The 19924-nt window shown below is 36.9% G+C and overlaps 1 protein-coding gene across 1 annotated transcript in view; it reads left to right on the forward strand.

The window, feature by feature from the left end:
• Window positions 1–19924, forward strand: part of LOC110170153 (serine/threonine-protein kinase 32C) — a 448821-nt gene that overhangs the window by 367479 nt on the left and 61418 nt on the right. The window contains exon 4 of the mRNA XM_055162592.1: window positions 15017–15190. Within this exon, the coding sequence (XP_055018567.1) occupies window positions 15017–15190 (174 nt within the window). The remainder of the gene's footprint in view (window positions 1–15016; window positions 15191–19924) is intronic.

The raw sequence follows: 19924 nt of genomic DNA on the forward strand, positions 1-19924 counted from the left end.
AACCCAGGTCTAAATCAGGTCTAAACCCAGTTCTAAACCAGGTCTAAACCAGGTCTAAACCAGGTTTAAACCAGGTCTAAATCAGGTCTAAACCAGGTCTAAACCCAGTTCTAAACCAGGTCTAAACCAGGTCTAACCCAGGTCTAACCCAGGTCTAAACCCAAGTCTAAACCAGGTCTAAACCAGGTCTAAACCAGGTCTAAACCAGGTCTAAATCAGGTCTAAACCAGGTCTAACCCAGTCTAAACCAGGTCTAAACCAGGTCTAAACCAGGTCTAAACCAGGTCTAACCCAGGTCTAAACCCAGGTCTAAACCAGGTCTAAAACCTGGACTAAAACCAGGTCTAAACCAGGTCTAAACCAGGATTTAACAGGACTAAATCATGCTGTGTGGACATGTCTCCTCTTCTTCTATCAATAATATTTTTCATTTGGTTCAGTAAAGTCTGGGCTTTTTATTTTCTTTTATCAGACAAAACTTCTTATGTTATGATTTCCTGGTCTTTGTTTCTCTACAGCAAATCAAGTAATCCAAAGTATTCAGATTACGTTACTCACTTTAGTAATTTAATGGATTTCGTTACAAACTATATTTTGGGGTATGTAATCTGTAATCTGTAGGGGAATACATTTTAAAAGTCACCTTCTCAACACTGCATATATACAGATAACATGTGTTCAATAAAACAACAATAAAAACACCAAGATAACCTGACTAGCTGGTACTATTTGACCATTATTGAACATTAATGAGGATATTTTATTGTTCAATTTGATCGTGTCTCTCTGAACAATTAGTATTACTTAAAGTTGTAAACAATGAAAAACAATAATTGAACCACTAATGAAAGAGATCCATAAGAAGCATATTTGGACATTAAATGTAGCCACTTTCTTTTTCTTTTCAACATTCAATTGAGCCAGCAATATTGGAACAAAATAGTCAATAAAATAATTACAAAAAGATTAGAAATTATACAAAACATGTCTTAACATTTCAACATTTCTAATAACATATGTGGGCCTGTCTGTGTTTTTGTAGCGTGTTCCAGTCCGGGTGCAGGGGGAGAGCGCAGTATTCAGTCTGTTTCTGTGCTTTGTTTTCATTTTTGTGAGCACTGAATTCACAATTCACACATATATGTAGTAGTGAAAGGAATAAGCATAGAAACAATGGCCGTAGTGAGGACAGGATATTCTGACGAAATGCTTATCGAGAAATGTCATCAGATCTATAGTGTCTTTGCAGAATACGATCATGTGTCAGAACTGTATATTGCAGATTAGGGGTGTGCAAAAATATTGAAATATCGATATATCGTATGACTTAATGTGATGATACAGTATCGATATTGTGGGTTGCTGTATCGATATATCACCAAGAGTATTTTTTGGTATATTTTACTCAATTATTTTGTTGCAAAGCTACAGTTTTGGTGCTTGTTTAGAGGAAGGAAACTTTTTTATGAACACATTTGATATTTTTACTGTTTTGATGATTAAAATGTTTGCACAAAAAGTGGTTTAACAAAGACTTTTAGTATCACAGACATGATTTAGCCTTTATTTTTATTGAACTGTATCGAATCGATTTGAAATATATCGTATTGAATCAAAAGCTCACTGTATCGAGATGTATTGTATCGTGGCCCAGTGTTGGGAAGGTGACTTTTAAAATGTATTCCCCTACAGATTACAGATTACATACCCCAGAATGTAGTTTGTAACGTAATCCATGAAGTTACTTAAAGTGAGTAACGTAATCTGAATACTTTGGATGACTTGATATTGTCATGCTTTTTAAAACTACATGAATGTAACAACCACATTCTGAAAATTCTTGTTTGTTCTGTTCAAATTCTCTGTTGAGCCCAAGTCTCCATGAATAAGCAACTGTTTGCTGTAGAGAAGCAAAGACCAGGAAATCTTAACATAAGATGTTTTGTTTTGTCTGCAAAAAGACAATAAAAAGTCCAGTCTTTACTTAAGCATATACAAAATATTATTGATAGAGACATGATTTATATATGAGATCACTGCTGCCTTCAATTATGTTCACTCTACTGTTAGTGTCATATTGTTTAGTCCTGCTTTTAGTCCTGGTTTAGTCCTGGTTTAGTCCTGATTTAGTCCTGATTTAGTCCTGGTTTTAGTCCTGCTATTAGTCCTGGTTTAATCCTGGTTTAGTCCTGGTTTTAGACCTGATTTAGTCCTGGTTTTAGTCCTGCTTTTAGTCCTGGTTTAGTCCTGGTTTAGTCCTGATTTAGTCCTGATTTAGTCCTGGTTTTAGTCCTGGTTTAGTCTGGTTTAGTCCCTGGTTTAGTCCTGGTTTAGTCCTGATTTAGTCCTGGTTTAGTTTAGTCCTGGTTTTAGTCCTGCTTTTAGTCCTGGTTTAAGTCCTGGTTTAGTCCTGGTTTTAGTCCTGATTTAGTCCTGGTTTTTAGTCCTGCTTTTAGTCCTGGTTTAGTCCTGGTTTAGTTTGGTTTTAGTCCTGATTTAGTCCTGGTTTTAGTCCTTTTGTCCTTTTAGTCCTGGTTTAGTCCTGGTTTAGTCCTGGTTTAGTCCTGGTTTAGTCTGATTTAGTCCTGGTTTTAGTCCTGCTTTTAGTCCTGGTTTAGTCCTGGTTTAGTCCTGGCTTTAGTCCTGGTTTAGTCCTGGTTTAGTCCTGGTTTAGTTCTGGTTTTAGTCCTGCTTTTAGTCCTGGTTTAGTCCTGGTTTAGTCCTGGTTTAGTTCTGGTTTTAGACCTGATTTAGTCCTGGTTTTAGTCCTGGGTTTAGTCCTGGCTTTAGTCCTGGTTTAGCCCAAAATGTGAAAACAGGAAAATACCACCATGTAATCCATTTATTTCAGCAAAGTAACTGTAATAATTACCACTCACTGAAACAGTAACTGTAACTGAATACAGTTACTTATAATTTGTACTCTGATTACGTAATCAGTTACTCCCCAACACTGTCGTGGCCTATGTATCGAGGTATGTATCGTATCGGCAACTTGTTAATGATACCCAGGCCTATTGCAGATCTACATGCAGATCGTGACAAGGTGACCCCAAAATAAAATCTCTGTGACCCACCTGAAGGTCGTGACCCAGTCTTTGGCTTTATACAGTCCATGGGAACAACAAAAAAACCATATTAATTGTAGCAGCCACCATCTGTATTAAATATTATTGGCCTATAGAATGTTGCAATAGTTTCCCTCTGTCTTGTCGTGAGTTTTTACCAGCTTTTCTTGTCACATTGTAGTTTTCACCCTGCCCCTGTCTCTGCCTTCTACAAAATGTTCAAAACCCGCCCGTCCCCCAACTCATATCACCCTGACACCAGTCTCTTTCCTCTCTCCTCTGCTCCAGCCCAGACTTTTTGGCACAGATTCGGGCTAGACCATTTTGTGCACCACCCAGATAACGTCCCGTTTCTCACTGGGAGCTCGTCTGTCAAAGCGAAATCCAAAAAATCACGCTGGGACAAAGAGGTGATAAAAAGGTGAGGGAGGAGAGAGCGCCGCCAAAACCAGATACGATCCCGGGGTCGGCGCCATCTGTCGAGTCGGGACGGTTTGTTTCTGCCGGAGGGGGGCGCTGTTTGGGCGCGGGGCAGGGTGACAGGTTGTGATGGTGAGGAGTTTGGCTGTCAGATCCCGTAGAGGTCTCCACGTGAAGCTGTCGGAGCAGAGAGGAGACGGCGGGGTTGACGAGAAGTAAGGACGAAAGTTTGAAGGACTTTGCAAAGGCGAAACAAAGTGCAGGTGAAGCTCTGGTGCGATCATAGCTGGAATCATTTTTTTGAACTTTTGGCATGAAGTTGGTTTGATTTGAAAGCTGAAATACCGTCTTTATTTATTTTCTGATCCAAGTTATAATGTTGTTTCCTCATCAAAAACAGACTTGGAGTTGTGTTTTGTTTCATTCACACATGTTTAACACACAAATCCCACATATTTAGTCTGTGTTCTTCTCTCAAACAGAAAACCGTCCACCTTGCGATGTCATGTGGTAATACAGGAAGTGCTCCACTGTGTTTTTAAACTCCATAGACCTTCACTAGAATCATTTGGATGATTTCAGATCTGAACTAAAGGCGGAAAGGAGCTGTTAACTTGAAACTTCATAACATCACAAGGTGGACCAGAGCATTTTGAGCATGTGTGAATGAAACAAAACACATCTCCAGGTAAGTTTTTGTCTCCATGGAGATGTTATTGTTTTTCCGAAATGCTCCACACTATTAGCCAGGCTGGTGCCATCTAGTGCCTCTGCTCAATTTCATTTCTCTCCAGCGACTAGGTCAGGAATTGGAATACACTAGAACCCCGGAAGTTGTAGATCGAGCACCGGCCAATCAGCGAAGAGCTGTGAAGCCGTGACATCAAACTCAAGCGTCTGTCTGGGTCCATTTTGTGGAACAGCACAACAGTAAACAAAGCGTCCGAGATGGATGTAGACGAAGACAGACATTCTGTGTTGGCAACGATTTCCGAGATCGAGGATTTAAAGCCAGAGCAAAGAGAATTTTTTATGAATTTTATCAATGGGAAAGAGTTATTGCCCTTCTTCCTACAGGATTTGGTGCATTACATACGTCACGAACAAATATCAGCAATTGATATAAAATAAATAAAAGTACCTACCACAGTAAGGGCATTAAACGTGACAATATTACTACGTGTGTTTTTTTGCTTATTTAAAAACATACTGAAAAACATACATTCTTACTATGAGTGGGCTCGCCTCTCCACTGATCTCATCTGTAATTCAGCCTGCTTGTCTTGGTGGTGATAAATGCCATATTATCCAATCCAATCCACTTTATTTCTATAGCACATTTCACAAACAAACTGTTTCCAAAGTGCTGCACAAATACATAAAAAATAACAACAATAAGATGATAAAGTAAATTACTAAAATAATACTAGTCTTAAAGTAATAAAACTAGTAAAATAATATAAAACCAGTAAAATATAAAATAAAACTATATCATAGAATAGAAATTAAACCAATAAATAAATTAAATCAGTAAAACCAATAAAAACACATAAAAATAAATAAAAGACACAGAGGACCACACAACTCACGCGGTGTTAAAAGCCAGAGAATAAAAGTGGGTCTTCAGACGAGATTTAAAACTCTCCACTGTGGAGCTGCTCGAACGTGTATATGTACATATTATGGAACATTCCCAGCAAATAAATCTCCATGGAGACATATAAATCACAAACCCTTCACTAGAAAAGTTACATAGTGCACCTTAAACAAAATGTCTTATCCATTGTTCGCAGTGGTGGAAGAAGTACTTGATTTTGATACTTAAGTAAAAATACAGATACTGGAGCAAATAATAATAATAATAATAATAATAATAATAATGATAATAATAATAATAATGATAATAATAATAATAATGATAATAATAATAATAATAATAATGAATAATAATGATAATAATAATAATAATAATAATAATAATAATAATAATAATAATAATAATAATGATAATAATAATAATGATAATAATAATGATAATAATAATAATGATAATAATATATAATAATAATAATAATAATGATAATAATAATAATGATAATAATAATGAATAATAATAATAATAATATAAATAATAATATATAATAATAATAATAATAATAATAATAATAATAATAATAATAATAATAATAATAATAATAATAATAATAAAAATACAGTATTACATGAAAAAATCTATTTAAGTAAAATTATTCAAGTACCTTTAAAAAAAATACTTAAAGAGTAAAAACTAAATCAGTATTTCTTGCCGATTTTATCCAATAACATTTCACATGTATTAATTTAGATGAAGGTTTTGAATTTTGTTTATATATATCCTTTTTTGTAGCTGTTTTTATGTGTATATTTTTTGCTCAAACTATGAACATACTGAAAATAAACCTCTCAGCCTTTTCATTCGGTCTTGCACAAACACATTTACATTTTAGTCCAGTTCAAAATTGTAGTAGAAAGTACAGACACCTGCCTTCAAATGAAGTAAAAGTAAAAAATATCCACTACTACTTCAGATACCTTAACTCAAGTATAGTACATTATTTGTTTTTTTCGTGTACTGGTTGAATCCCAGGCCTTTAAAATGTTTCCTGTTATAAACTATAAACAGTAACACAGACAACAGAATATTTTTAGATCTGGATAAAGCCTAACTGTATCTCTACTTGACAGAAGATGTTTTTCACTGTTTATTAAAGCTGCAGCGTTTAAGATGCTTGGAACTTGAACAATTGAATAGGGAGCAATAATCTCCTCATAATCTTGGTGATGAATGGGCTTTGTCTGTGTAAACCTATTGTATCTTCTCCACTTTAATTTTCCAAAGGGTTTCTAGTCTGCCACACTGTCTTGTATCACACACTAGTTCTATTACACGAAAGTATCACATGATAAATCACACGAGAACAGGTTCCCACATGGACCCTGGTCTTCACACTGGAATTTATGACTCTGTTATTTAAACAACTCCACATGAAATGGCCTTGAACTGTAGTATGTGCACATGTGAGCTTATAAAATTGTATACAGTCCATAATTGAGGTGGAGGGCAGGCGCAAGCTCAGCAAAAAATAAGCCTATTATGATTTTTTTTTATACTATATATCATATCAGAAACTGGCAGCATAATGGCTTTGGAAACTTGCACCATAACACATCTCAGCAACAAGGACCCAGGTTCAGTGCCCTCACTGTAGTGGGCCAAACAGAAAGGCAAAGATGAGGTATAAAAATGAGTTTAAATTGAATAAAGTAAAAAAAACAAAAAACAAAAATATAACTAGAAAAGCACTCAGAGAGCGCAGACCTCCGCCAAGGACTACCCCCATTTTTTATATAAATTGCGATAAAATCAGTCTTCTGGATCAGATCCGGATCAGCCTTTGGAATATGAAAGAGGATCCCATTGTCCATCCCTGAGTCAAATTTCATGGGGTTTGGTCAATAATTAACCGAGATATTGAGAAACAAAATTTTTGGCCCCATTTACCACAATGTTAACTAAAATTTCAAAGTGATCCAGAATCCAGGATTTCTTCCGGATCACCCCCAAAATGAAATCAGTTCTTCCTTTTCACATTTCCAACAAATCCTGAAAATTTCATCAAAATCGGTCCATAACTTTTTGAGTTATGTTGCTAACAGACAAACAAACAAACAAACAAACAAACAAACAGACAAACGCCGGCAAAAACATAACCTCCTTGGCGGAGGTAATAATGATTTAACATAGGCTCAGTTTAGATAAATCATTCACAAAAAGCCGGGCCCAACTGGGGTAACTTAAATCAAACTGAACAGAACAAAACAAAACCAACCAATAAGCACTCATCTGAACTGCAACTTTGCCTACGTCTTTGTTTTACAGTTTACGAATATTTGAAAACACCACATTGTGTTAGGATAAAATAGTAGTTGGACATTCTGTTAAATTCTAGCAAATTGACCTAATTTTTTCTTGCACTTTTTTTCATGGTTTGGGTGTTTCCTGTGACTTATACTCCAGTGCAACTTATATATTAAAATTTTCACCTTGACAGCCACGAGAGGGCGCTGTAGGCTTCTGTGTCAGTATCTGCTGCTCCTGTTCCTCCTGTACCACTGTCACTTCACTCTACTGCACATGTCTCCTGCAGAAAGAGCCTCTGTCCTGTCTGTATCATGTCAGTCGATCACACCATTTCTTCTGTACCAATGAAAATGAAATTTAAACAAACTTATAAAGACAACTGAGAAGACTGAACACAAATGCCCCCAAAAGAAAATCATGTTTTGCAGATTACAAGCTGCAAGTAGAGAAATATGCAGCCGAAAACAGTAATCGAGCAGCAGAAAGAAAGTTTGGAGTGAGTGAGAAACTTGTGACACTGGGAGGATGCACCATGAAACTTTCCTGGAAGTCACTGGATGGATCAACAAGCCTGAACTTCAGTGACACAAAAACCATCCTGTCGGGAATTCAGAAAGACCCGAATAATTCAAACTGGAACTGATGCTGAGTCTGACGACAGCGACACAGAAGAGGAAGTGCTGCTCTGTTTACCTCCGGAGGTCGTGGAGTTGCTCAGAAGTGACACAGAGGATGAAGAATTGAATGGATTTAGTGATTTGGAGTGAGATGGAGAGTTTGGTTAAACTTGTTCTGTTCTGTTGTTTATGTTATAGTTTATCTGAAGAACTGTTCATATGTGACGTTAACAGTCTGTTGTTCTCTGTTCTGTTGTTTTTACTATAACTTGACTTTCAACATGAAATATCGGTTCCTGGTCTCTGATTTTACAAAATAAACTTCCCCCCAAACGTTCGACTTATACTCCTGTGCAGCTTATATGTTTTTTCTTCGTCATTACGCATTTTTTAGCTGGTGCGACTTATAGTCCGGAAAATACGGTAGTTTAATACTGTTCTATACTATGGACAATTTAAACCAAAGCATTAACATTTCCATGGAGACAAACACACTGTGGACCCCGACCAGAAAAGTTACACAATGCACCTTTGAAGTGTCAGTACTGAAATAAATTGCTAATATAAGTCAAATATTAACATTTACTAAGTTTTTTAATGGTCTTTAATCATTATCAGCACCATGCAGAAATATAAAAACTCTCTAACCAAACTTCACTTTTAACTTTGTATTCTCCATCTATTATCACAACATTACTGACTGATTTCCTGTCCACTTTTAGCTCATATCTCTGGTCTGCTTCACCTGCTGTCCTCATCTCTGTTGTGTTTACCCAATTCAATCCACTCTCCTCTGCTCAGCCCCATTATCTGAGCCGTCACACACAAGTCAGGGCCATTTCTACAATTAATCTGCTGATGTTTTAGGACGAAGGGAAACCAACGCGGAGCAAATGCGTTTCATTTTGGCCCCGAGACAATCTGAGCATGATTTTTCACTTTGCACCAAACAGAGCAATTCCAAACTTCTTATAGAGAGACAGGAAATTGGAAGTCCTGGTCTGAAAATGGTGCAATCAGTAGCTCCCTCTCTCCCTCTCTCTCTCTCTCTCTGCGATGGCGCTCGAAATAATAAAAGTATTGATGAGTTTATGCATGGGGTTGATGGGGAATAAAACAGACTTATTGAACCTGCCTCAGAAATAGCAGTGCGATATTTCAGTTGATCCAAGCCAAATCTAGAGGCTGCGATGTAAGAATAACCAGGAGAGTTATAGCTACGTTTTGGACATGGGGCCCATTATGGAGTTAGAATGATTAGACTCATACTGTAGTTTGATGCTAATGTTATTGATCAGTCACCGCCAAAATAGTCATGTGGTTTCTAAAGCTGTTGGCATTAGTCGTAAACCAAAAAAATATGACAAAAAATGTATCGGATGTTTGAATCAGGCCTAAAGGTGCATGGTCCATGTGCTTCAGGATTATGAAAAACAGGGATTCTGGACTACCATTGGACTAGGTACCAAAGGGGTCTAGACCTTTTCTGGTCCAGGCAGGGGTGTAGTGGGCGTGGGACGCGGGGAGCACCCTGTCCATCCGATGTGAGATATACAACAATAAGAAATATAAAATGGTCAAACTGGAGCTTTTGGCTATGGTGAAAACAACCTGCACAGGCTCATGATGTCTGCAGCACTGTCCTATAGTGACCTGCCACACGAGGGACCAGGACTGGACTAGTTCTAAACCAGGACTAAACCAGAGCTGAACTAGGACTGAGGGTGACCGCAGGTGAAAGGACTGGAGCACAGGGAAGCCATTGCCCAGTCGCTCTTTACGGACACCCTGCTCAGGGTCCAAGATTTAGTCCTGATTTAGACCTAGTTTAGTGCTGGTTTAGTTCTGTTTTACTCTTGTTTTAGTTCTGGTTTAGTCCTGGTTCAGTCCTGGTTTAGTTCTGTTTTAGTTCTGGTTTAGTTCTGTTTTAGTCCTGGTTTAGTCCTGGTTCAGTCCTGGTTTAGTCCTGGTTCAGTCCTGGTTTAGTCCTCGTTCAGTCCTGGTTTAGTTCTGGTTTAGTCCTGGTTTAGTTCTGTTTTAGTTCTGGTTTAGTTCTGTTTTAGTCCTGGTTTAGTTCTGTTTTAGTCCTGGTTTAGTCCTGGTTCAGTCCTGGTTTAGTCCTGGTTCAGTCCTGGTTTAGTCCTGGTTCAGTCCTGGTTTAGTTCTGTTTTAGTCCTGGTTTAGTCCTGGTTCAGTCCTGGTTCAGTCCTGGTTTAGTTCTGTTTTAGTCCTGGTTTAGTTCTGGTTTAGTCCTGGTTCAGTCCTAGTTTAGTTCTGTTTTAGTCCTGGTTTAGTCCTGGTTCAGTCCTGGTTTAGTCCTGGTTCAGTCCTGGTTTAGTTCTGTTTTAGTTCAGTCCTGGTTTAGTCCTGGTTCATGTGTTATAATCTATGATTTATGTTCTGCAGGTGATTATGAATGGTGTTAATGTTAATAACATGATTCCGCATCATTTTGAGTAAAAAAAAAACATCAAATATAACAGATTTTTCCTGGACTTGCACCTTTATGTTTGTACTTTACTGTACTGTAGAGCATTTTGAACTTAGGAGATTTAGACAGACTAAATGACAGACAGATATAGACAGACATGTTACTGAAGTAGGTGAATGAAACAAACAAAACACAACTCCACATATATTTCTGACAAGGTAACAACATTATAACATATATTAAAGCTCACATGAGTCAATTTGCCTTAAATCTAACTTGAAAATTCCGCTTTCTACTATCCAAATGCCTCATATTCACTTATTTTCAAAGATCAAAAAGTTACCAGTGTAAACCTTAAGCTCATTAGCAAACTCCTTAGGGCTTATTTTGCTTTTATGTTGCAGATTAATTATAGATTTATTGAAAACCCTCCCACGTGGCTGTGTTTTTGTTCATTTAGGCCTTAAAAACCTGCGAAGAGTGTTTTCCAATCCCCCCTTTAGATCACTAAGAGGGCTGGTTTAATTTGACGTGCACCATTGGTAATCCTGATTGACAAAATGCTTAGTGGACCACAAGCAAGCTTCAATTAAGTCGCATCAGCCCTAACTGGTGTTTTCATGTTTAATTCCTACAGGGACTGCCTCTGTGCTGCCGCTCCAGGGCTGTTAAGTGGATGAAAAAGTAATGTGGTTTATGTATGGCGGTGTGAAAAAGGGTGACAGAGCATTATGTAACAGGTTCATTCATAACAGTCGGAGCGGGAGGAGGGAGCGGCATGTTACGAGCGTGTGGTCCAACGTCTCACGGTCTCACAATGGGGGAACTTCCGGTGTTGTAAGGTGAAGTTCAAGCACGGCAGGAGAATAGAAATATTCAAGCAAAAATCAAGGTTAATAACTGTCCAAGCCCAAATAAGTTACCTGAATTCCAAAACTAAGACTAAAGAGACTAAAACTAACTAAAACAGGACTAAAACAGGACTAAAACAAGACTAAAACAAGACTAAGACAAGACTAAGACAAGACTAAACAAGACTAAAACAAGACTAAAACAAGACTAAAACAGGACTAAAACAAAGACTAAAACAGGACTAAAACAAGACAAAAAACAAGACTAAAACAGGACTTAAACAGGACTAAACAAGACTAAAACAAGACTAAAACAGGACTTAAACAGGACTAAACAAGACTAAAACAAGACTAAAACAGACTAAAACAAGACTAAAAACAAGACTAAAACAGGACTAAACAAGACTAAAACAAGACTAAAACAGGACTAAAACAGACTAAAACAAGACTAAAACAAGACTAAAAAGACTAAAACAAGACTAAAACAGACTAAAACAAGACTAAAACAAGACTAAAACAAAGACTAAACAGGACTAAAACAGGACTAAAACAAGACAAAAACAGGACAAAAACAAGACTAAAACAAGACTAAAACAAGACTAAAACAAGACTAAAACAAGACTAAAACAGGACTAAAACAAGACTAAAACAGACTAAAACAAGACTAAAACAGACTAAAACAAGACTAAAACAAGACTAAACAGACAAGACTAAAACAAGACTAAAACAAGGACTAAAACAAGACTAAAACAAGACTAAAAAACAAGACTAAAACAAGACTAAACAAGACTAAAACAAGACTAAAACAAGACTAAAACAAGACTAAAAAACACAGGACTAAAACAAGACTAAAACAAGACTAAAACAAGACTAAAAAACACAGACTAAAACAAGACTAAACAAGACTAAAAAGACTAAAACAGACTAAAACAGACTAAAACAAGACTAAACAAGACTAAACAAGGACTAAAACAGGACTAAAACAGACAAGACTAAAAAAAGACTAAAAAAGGACTAAAACAAACTAAAAGACTAAAACAAGACTAAAACAGGACTAAACAGACTAAACAAGACTAAAAAGACAAGACTAAAACAAGACTAAAACAAGACTAAAACAGACTAAGACAAGACTAAAACAAGACTAAAACACAGACTAAAACAAGACTAAAACAGGACTAAAACAAGACTAAAACAAGACTAAAACAAGACTAAAACAGGACTAAAACAGGACTAAAACAAGACTAAAACAAGACTAAAACAAGACTAAAACAGACTAAAACAAGACTAAAACAAGACTAAAACAAGACTAAAACAAGACTAAAACAGGACTAAAACAAGACTAAAACAAGACTAAACTAAAACAGGACTAAAAAACAAGACTAAACAAGACTAAAACAAGACTAAAAGACTAAACTAAAACAGACTAAAACAAGACTAAAACAAGACTAAAACAAGACTAAAACAAGACTAAAACAAGACTAAAAACAAGACTAAAACAAGACTAAAACAAGACTAAAACAAGACTAAAAAAGACTAAAACAAGACTAAACACAGACTAAAACAAGACTAAAACAAGACTAAAACAAGACTAAAACAGGACTAAAACAAGACTAAAACAGGACTAAAACAGGACTAAAACAAGACTAAAACAAGACTAAAACAAGACTAAAACAAGACTAAAACAAGACTAAAACAAGACTAAAACAGGACTAAAACAGGACTAAAACAAGACTAAAACAGGACTAAAACAGAACTAAAACAAGACTAAGACAAGAGAAGACTAAAACAAGACTAAAACAAGGCTAAAACAGGACTAGAACAGGACTAAAACAAGACTAAAACAGGACTAAAAAAAAAAGACTAAAACAAGACTAGACAGGACTAAAACAACACTAAGACAAGACTAAAACAGGACTAAAATAAGACTAAAACAGGACTAGAACAGGACTAAATCAGGACTAGAACAGGACTAAACCAGGACTAGAACAGGACTAAACCAGGTCTAAAACAGAACTAAACCTGAACTGAACCAGGACTGAGTATCAGGACGGGTCCAGAGATGCACCTGCATAGACTGTCAGGTGTCTTGCTGTCACCTGATCGTGCTTTGCAGACACCCTGCTCTGTGGGCTCGGGGTTCTCTCTCTCTCACTCTCTAGTCTAAGATTAGTGCTGGTTTAGTCCTGGTTTAGTCCTGGTTTAGACCTGGTTTAGACCGGGTTTAGATCTGGTGTAGTCCTGGTTTAGACCTGGTTTAGACCGGGTTTAGATCTGGTGTAGTCCTGGTTTAGACCTGGTTTAGTCCTGTTTTAGTCTTGGTTTAGCTGGTTTAAAAATAGGCTGAAATGTTCACTGTAAACCTAAATAAGTTTCCTGAACTAAAAAGAAAAATTCCCAATCAATTCCCTCAATTATTTTAAGTTGATGAACTTAAAAGTCACAATCTTTCAGAACTTTTGCTGAAATATATGGAGAAAAATTAAGCATTTGTTATTGTATGTTACATGGGATCTGTGAATTTCTCATATTCTTAGATTTGAGCTGCTATAGGTGACATTTATGTTTCACAATTCAAACATTATAATATTTTATAATATTGAAGGAGAGGTCTGATTTTTATGGTGGAATTAGTTGTTTAACTTTATCATTCTCAGTGTTAAATTACTTCCATCTATTACACAGGTGTCAAACATAAGGCCCGGGGGCCAGATCCGGCCCTCCAAGACCTTTAATGTGGCCCTTGGGTGATTTTCTTCTAAAATATTTTAATAATATTTTCTATTAAAATCTTGTTAATTTTCTGTGGTGTTTATCACAGCAGCGTCTCCAGCGCCTCTGTACGTGGCCCCTCCCACCAGAGCAGCACAAATGAAGACTTGTCTCTTTCCAAACGCTCTTAAAGAACGATCGTTTAGAAAAATGAAGCAAAATGTCCAAAATGAGAAAAGTGGAGCCGAATGCAGGATTTTCCAAGAAAAACTGACTTATTCCTATTTGCAAACAAGTTCATGTTAAAACATTGTGTTGAAATTGAATTTTTCTTAAAGTTGCAGGTTGTTCATAATATTATAATAAGAAAGAGTTCATCAATTAAAAAAGATTTCTGTAATAGATTTGCGTTTCTCTGCACAAATATTTGAACTTATTGTTATTTTAGGGGTTTATATGACATGAGTTTTCTGATCCGGCCCCTTTGGGATCAAAGTCGGTTGGATACGGCCCCCAGACCAAAATGAGTTTGACACCCCTGATCTATTAAGTTGTACCTCATCTATGTTTTTAAGTTTCGCTCACTTATACACACAGTAGTTCTCTTTAATCAAACAAATATTAGTTAAAATTACTCAAAAAGAAGAACATGTTACAGCAACTTGACATAATTAAGTTAGCAGGACTATTTCTAAACTTTGAGTAAACACAACTTAATTTATTTAATTACTTCGTAACGTTCGGATTTACAGCGTATTATGTGAAGTTTAATCCATGTTATAATGTTATTACCATATCAAAAACACACCTGGAGTTGTGTTTTGTTTTTGTTTTTTTGGTTTTTTTAGTCTGTCTACATCTCCAAAGCTCAAAATGCTTAATAGTTTTCAAGTCAACAGCTCCTTTTACTTTAAATTCAGTAGCGATTGGTAATTCCAGGGCTGCAAATAATTCAGACGATTCAAGTAAAGGTGCACGGAGTTTAAAAACCTTCCTCCTTTTCTCTTTCTCTGTCCCAGGTATTCGTTCCAGGATGAGGAGGACATGTTCATGGTGGTGGACCTGCTTCTGGGGGGAGACCTGAGGTACCACCTGCAGCAGAACGTCCAGTTTGGAGAAGAGGCTGTAAAACTCTACCTGTGTGAGATGACTCTAGCACTGGACTACCTGCAGAGCCAGCACATCATACACAGGTACAAATCACACTAAAACACGGATCTCCAACCTGTAGCTCTCCATCCCCGTCCAAGTAGCTCGCCAAGGGATTTCGGAATTATACATATTGTGCTGAATAACTCAAATTTGACTGAATAAATGCCTATTTCCTTTGTAAATGTATAATTTTGATGCCTAATTTTGTGCACTGATAACTGGAAAAAGGGTTATGTTTTATAGACATCGAACTGTACCTCATCTTTGACTAACCATGACGCTTATATTTACAAAATTTCTGCGACCACTAAAATTAGTAGCTCTCTGGCATTTTTAATTTCACAAAAAGTAGCTCACAGGAGGATAGGGGTTGGAGACTCCTGCTCTAAAACGTAAGAATGAACTGGCTGGTTTAGATGCTTGCTTCGTTTTCACACGATACTAAAATTTCAAATTAAAAAACACTCTTTATTTAGACAACAGAAGGTGATTTCAACATAAAATTAGTGTTCCGAGTAGGTTTCATCGTGGTCCATGGGCGTCGTTGTGGAATTTCTAGTCTGCAAACATCAAAAGAACTGAAAAGTTGTCTTGAATCAAGGAATCGAGGAGATTTATTGAAGCCACTGCGTGCACACAATCACAAAATAAAACCTAGTCTCATCCGGAACAGGTCAACACAAGGCTGGGTCGACAATCAGGAAAATAACAAGCTGGGATTGATATAAACAATAAACCGTATGGGGAGCACAAGGCCAGACTGTTATACGTAGGATTAAGCTTAAAGTGAGCAATCAAGAAACTAGGTATAAAAACCAAGTTGTAAGAATCAAAAGGTTGTGATAACTTTGCTTAACAGTAGATATCTGATGTACCATTTAGCCTGAATCAAATAAATGATCACTGGTGTAAAGATTTCCATAAGAGTTTAATCTATGTGCTCTTATACTTTTCTGATACAGCTCAAGCTCATTCTAAAACTATTCCAGAAAGGGTCATTTCTGTCCTGTGAACGTGACTTTTTTTAGTATCGATAACAAATTAAAGTCTAGTTTAATACTAGTATCGATTAATATCTGATAGGGGTGGGACGAGACACAATTTTCACAAGACGAGACGCACCACAAGAACGAGACAAGACGAGATTTTGACATAATGTGTAATAAATACCGTAATTTCTGGACTACTGAGTGCACCTGAATATAAGCCACATCAACTAAATTTAAAAATAAAAAAAAATAAAAGTACATATGTAGGCCGCACTTGTCTATAAGCTGCAAGTGTTCATATAATGTATAACAGCCTTGAGTTTAAAGTGGGCGTTGTAAGTGTGTCTCTTGACAGGTACGTTTTGATATTAAAAAGAATCACAGTATGTATTACTCCGTGATGCTCTTGACTACAGTAGCCGTAATGCTGCAAGTGGTGCGGCTTTGTAGTTTACTAAAGTCGCACTAAGACACCCCAATAAATTCATATATAAGGCGCTCTGGATGATAAGTTGTCGTTTTTTGATAAAATTAAAGGCTTTTAAGTGCGCCCTATAGTGCGTAAATTCGGTAAACCATAATTAGATCTTCCAATCTCTCTATAATGTTTGTGACATGCTCGCACTTTTACATGACACTCAGTCCTACCCATAAAAGAAGCCGTAACTGTGCGTTTCCTTTTTCTATTTTTTTTACTACCAGTCCAACTCCACTATTCTGACATTCATGTTGCAGTATTTTTCTAATGAGTCGATCCCACGCACAGTCAGAGCCCACACACAGGAAGTCATGTGCATCTCCTGGAGTTTGAATCAATGTGACTGCGGGTTAAGACACAAGTTCATTCACAGCTCACTGTAAAAATAGACTCTTCCTGCATCACATTTCACAGATATAAGTTACAGTGTGCGATATCAAGTGTTTGTATTCAACTAAATATGAAGGTAAAGATATGGGAGTTATTGGCTTTACCTGATTCTTTCCAGTCTTAAAAATGTGAAAAACAGCACAAGTAATTTTAAATAGTTGGTCCAAAGCTACTCCTCACTTTTTCCCAGCATCTTTTTTATCGCGATGAGTGACTTTGTGATTATCGGACAATAAAGCGTTTAATAATTAGTAGGGCTGGGTATCATTCAGAAGTTGCCGATACGATACATAGACCACGAAACGATACGCATCTCGATTCAGTGAGCTTTTGGTTTGATACGATTCTATACGATATATTTCAAATCGATTCAATACGGTTTAGTAAAAGATAAAGGCTGTGACCACTTTTTGTGCAAAGTTCATATGAAAAACACTATTTTTAATCGTCAAAACCGTGAAAATGTCAAATGTGTTACATGATTGAGTTTCCTTCCTGTGAACAAGCAACAAACTGTAGCACTGTAACAAAATAATTTAGTAAAATATAACAAAAAATACTCTTGGCGATATATCGATACAGCAGCCCACAATATCGATACTGTCACAATAAACTATACGATATATATACGCTTTTTAATCTTAGCCCTGATGAAGAGCACTTGGGTCAAAACATGTTGGCTTTGTCCATCTAAATTAAAGACTATTAATTTTTCCTCTTGCGATTTTTACTTTTTTGCAGTGCCTACATTCTGTTGTGTTTAAAAAAAAAGCTCTACGATATATTGATATTCTGATATTTTTGTGCACCCCCAGTAATTAGATGCTTATTTTGACCTCAAGACCGGCTTATACAATATATGTCTAAGGTTCTGGATTTTTTTGCTTAAATATATGGATATAAATTAAGAATATGTGACTGTATGTTACATGGGATCTGTGAATTTCTCATATTCATAGATTTGAGCTGCTACAGGTGACATTTTGGCTGCGTTCAGACTGCAGCCTGAAGTGACCCAAATCCGATTTTTTGGCCTCTATGTGACCTGTATCTGATCTTTTAATGACAGTCTGAACGACACAGATCTGATTTTTTCAAATGTGACCCAGGACACTTGGATATGTGCTCCTGAAACCGATACATATCTGATCTTTTGACATGCGACTTCAGTCTGAACGGCCAAAGTGCATTCATCCACCTACACGTTATCAACAAGCCACAAATGTCACTATTCTGCGCTGAAGTAGGCGAAAATTGTTAATGAACTCCGTGTCACTGAAGTGAAGCACATCACCACTCACCACTCTTGGCTACGTCTCCACATCCACACGTTCCTTTCAACGGACGTCGCTGCCGCTGCCCCAAAAAACACCACGGCCAAAAACCTCGTCCTTCTCCTTCTCAATCTCCTCCTTAAAACAAGTAAGTTGTTCATGTTCTGGCTCCGGTACGAGAGGAAACTTTAAAATCTCCAGATGCTCAATGCTCGCGTCCATGTTTGGAAAACTTCCGTAAACACAGAGACGCTCACTGCGGTTGACGTCGTCGTGTCTCCAGTGCACATGCGGGACACTTTCGGGCCGTTTAACGTTCACACTGGAGTCACATACAAGTCGCATTTAATTGGAAATGTGAACGACCTCGCAAAAACATCGGATTTCACAAAAAAATCGGAATTGAGCGTTAAGCCCTGCAGTCTGAACTTAGCCTTTGAGTACTTTTTACAAGTCAAAAGTTATAATATTTTGGTTTAAATTGTTAAATTGTTACTTTGGCAACGGCCCAAATTCTCATTTACATTTTTCATTGAAGGAGAGGTCTGATTTTTATGGTGGAATTAGCTGTTGAACTATCAGATTACAGTTTTTTTTAACGTGGTTTATGGTATAGTATTTCTGTAATTACTGTGTCTATCCACATTAAACAAATCTAGCACAGTCCATCTTCTGTCAGCATAAATCATGAAAAGTGAAATTATTTTTTCACAATAGCTTCAGAGAGTGGTGCCGTTATTCATCCTCAAAGACGTGTTGTTTTTAGCTGAAAGGACTTTAAATCATTAGATTAATAGAGCAAGTTTTTGGAGCCAATCCCTCATAAATATGGTCAGACTGAACCATCAACTTTTGGATTAGTAGACAAATGGCTTTAACAAATTGCCTTTATCGTCCTAAAATTTAACCTTTTCATTCCCACTATTTCACAATTTTGTCTGTGGCTTGCATCAGTCTGTTGAGTCTTTGTTCCTATTTCCACACCAAAAAGATCACCTCAAGGTTATGTCGTGTCACTGCTCGTCTTTCATCATGCCTTCTGTTTGAATGTTTGTTGAATTAAAAAAAAAAAAAAGGAATGAATTTCAGATCTAAAATAAACTTGAAAGAGACAGAGAAGTCCTTTATAATCTACAGGGAACATTCTAACACTGTCATTTATCAGAAAGCACAAAGTCATGGCGTCTTTCCCAAAAGTGTTTACAGATTTGGGCCAAAATACACAACTGTAAAAGCGCAATTTGTAACTTTTGTGGTTCGTCACCTTGGGGATGTTACTGTTTTGCATAGAATGTTCCACAGTCTGGCATTAAAGGAACTATATTATGCAAGATTGACTATTGTGAGCTGTTAGTCATGTTATAATGGTGTTAACTTCTCAAAAACAGACCCAGAGTTTTGTTTTGTTTCATTTACACATGTTTGAGTAAGTTTTTATTATTAGTCTGACAGCTGCCTTTTACCTTTAGTTCAGTAGAGATTGGAGATTCCTGGGCTGAAATCATCCAGATGATTCTAGTTCAGGTTTCCATCCATCCATCCATTTTCTTCTGCTTATCCGGGGCCGGGTCACGGGGGCAGCAGTCTAAGCAGGGACTCCCAGACTTCATTCACCCCAGACACTTCCTCCAGCTCCTCCGGCGG

Source organism: Boleophthalmus pectinirostris, unplaced genomic scaffold (assembly GCF_026225935.1).
Source record: "Boleophthalmus pectinirostris isolate CB_2022bp ecotype Guang Dong unplaced genomic scaffold, ASM2622593v1 HiC_scaffold_5, whole genome shotgun sequence".
In the NCBI taxonomy this organism is placed as follows: domain Eukaryota; kingdom Metazoa; phylum Chordata; class Actinopteri; order Gobiiformes; family Gobiidae; genus Boleophthalmus; species Boleophthalmus pectinirostris.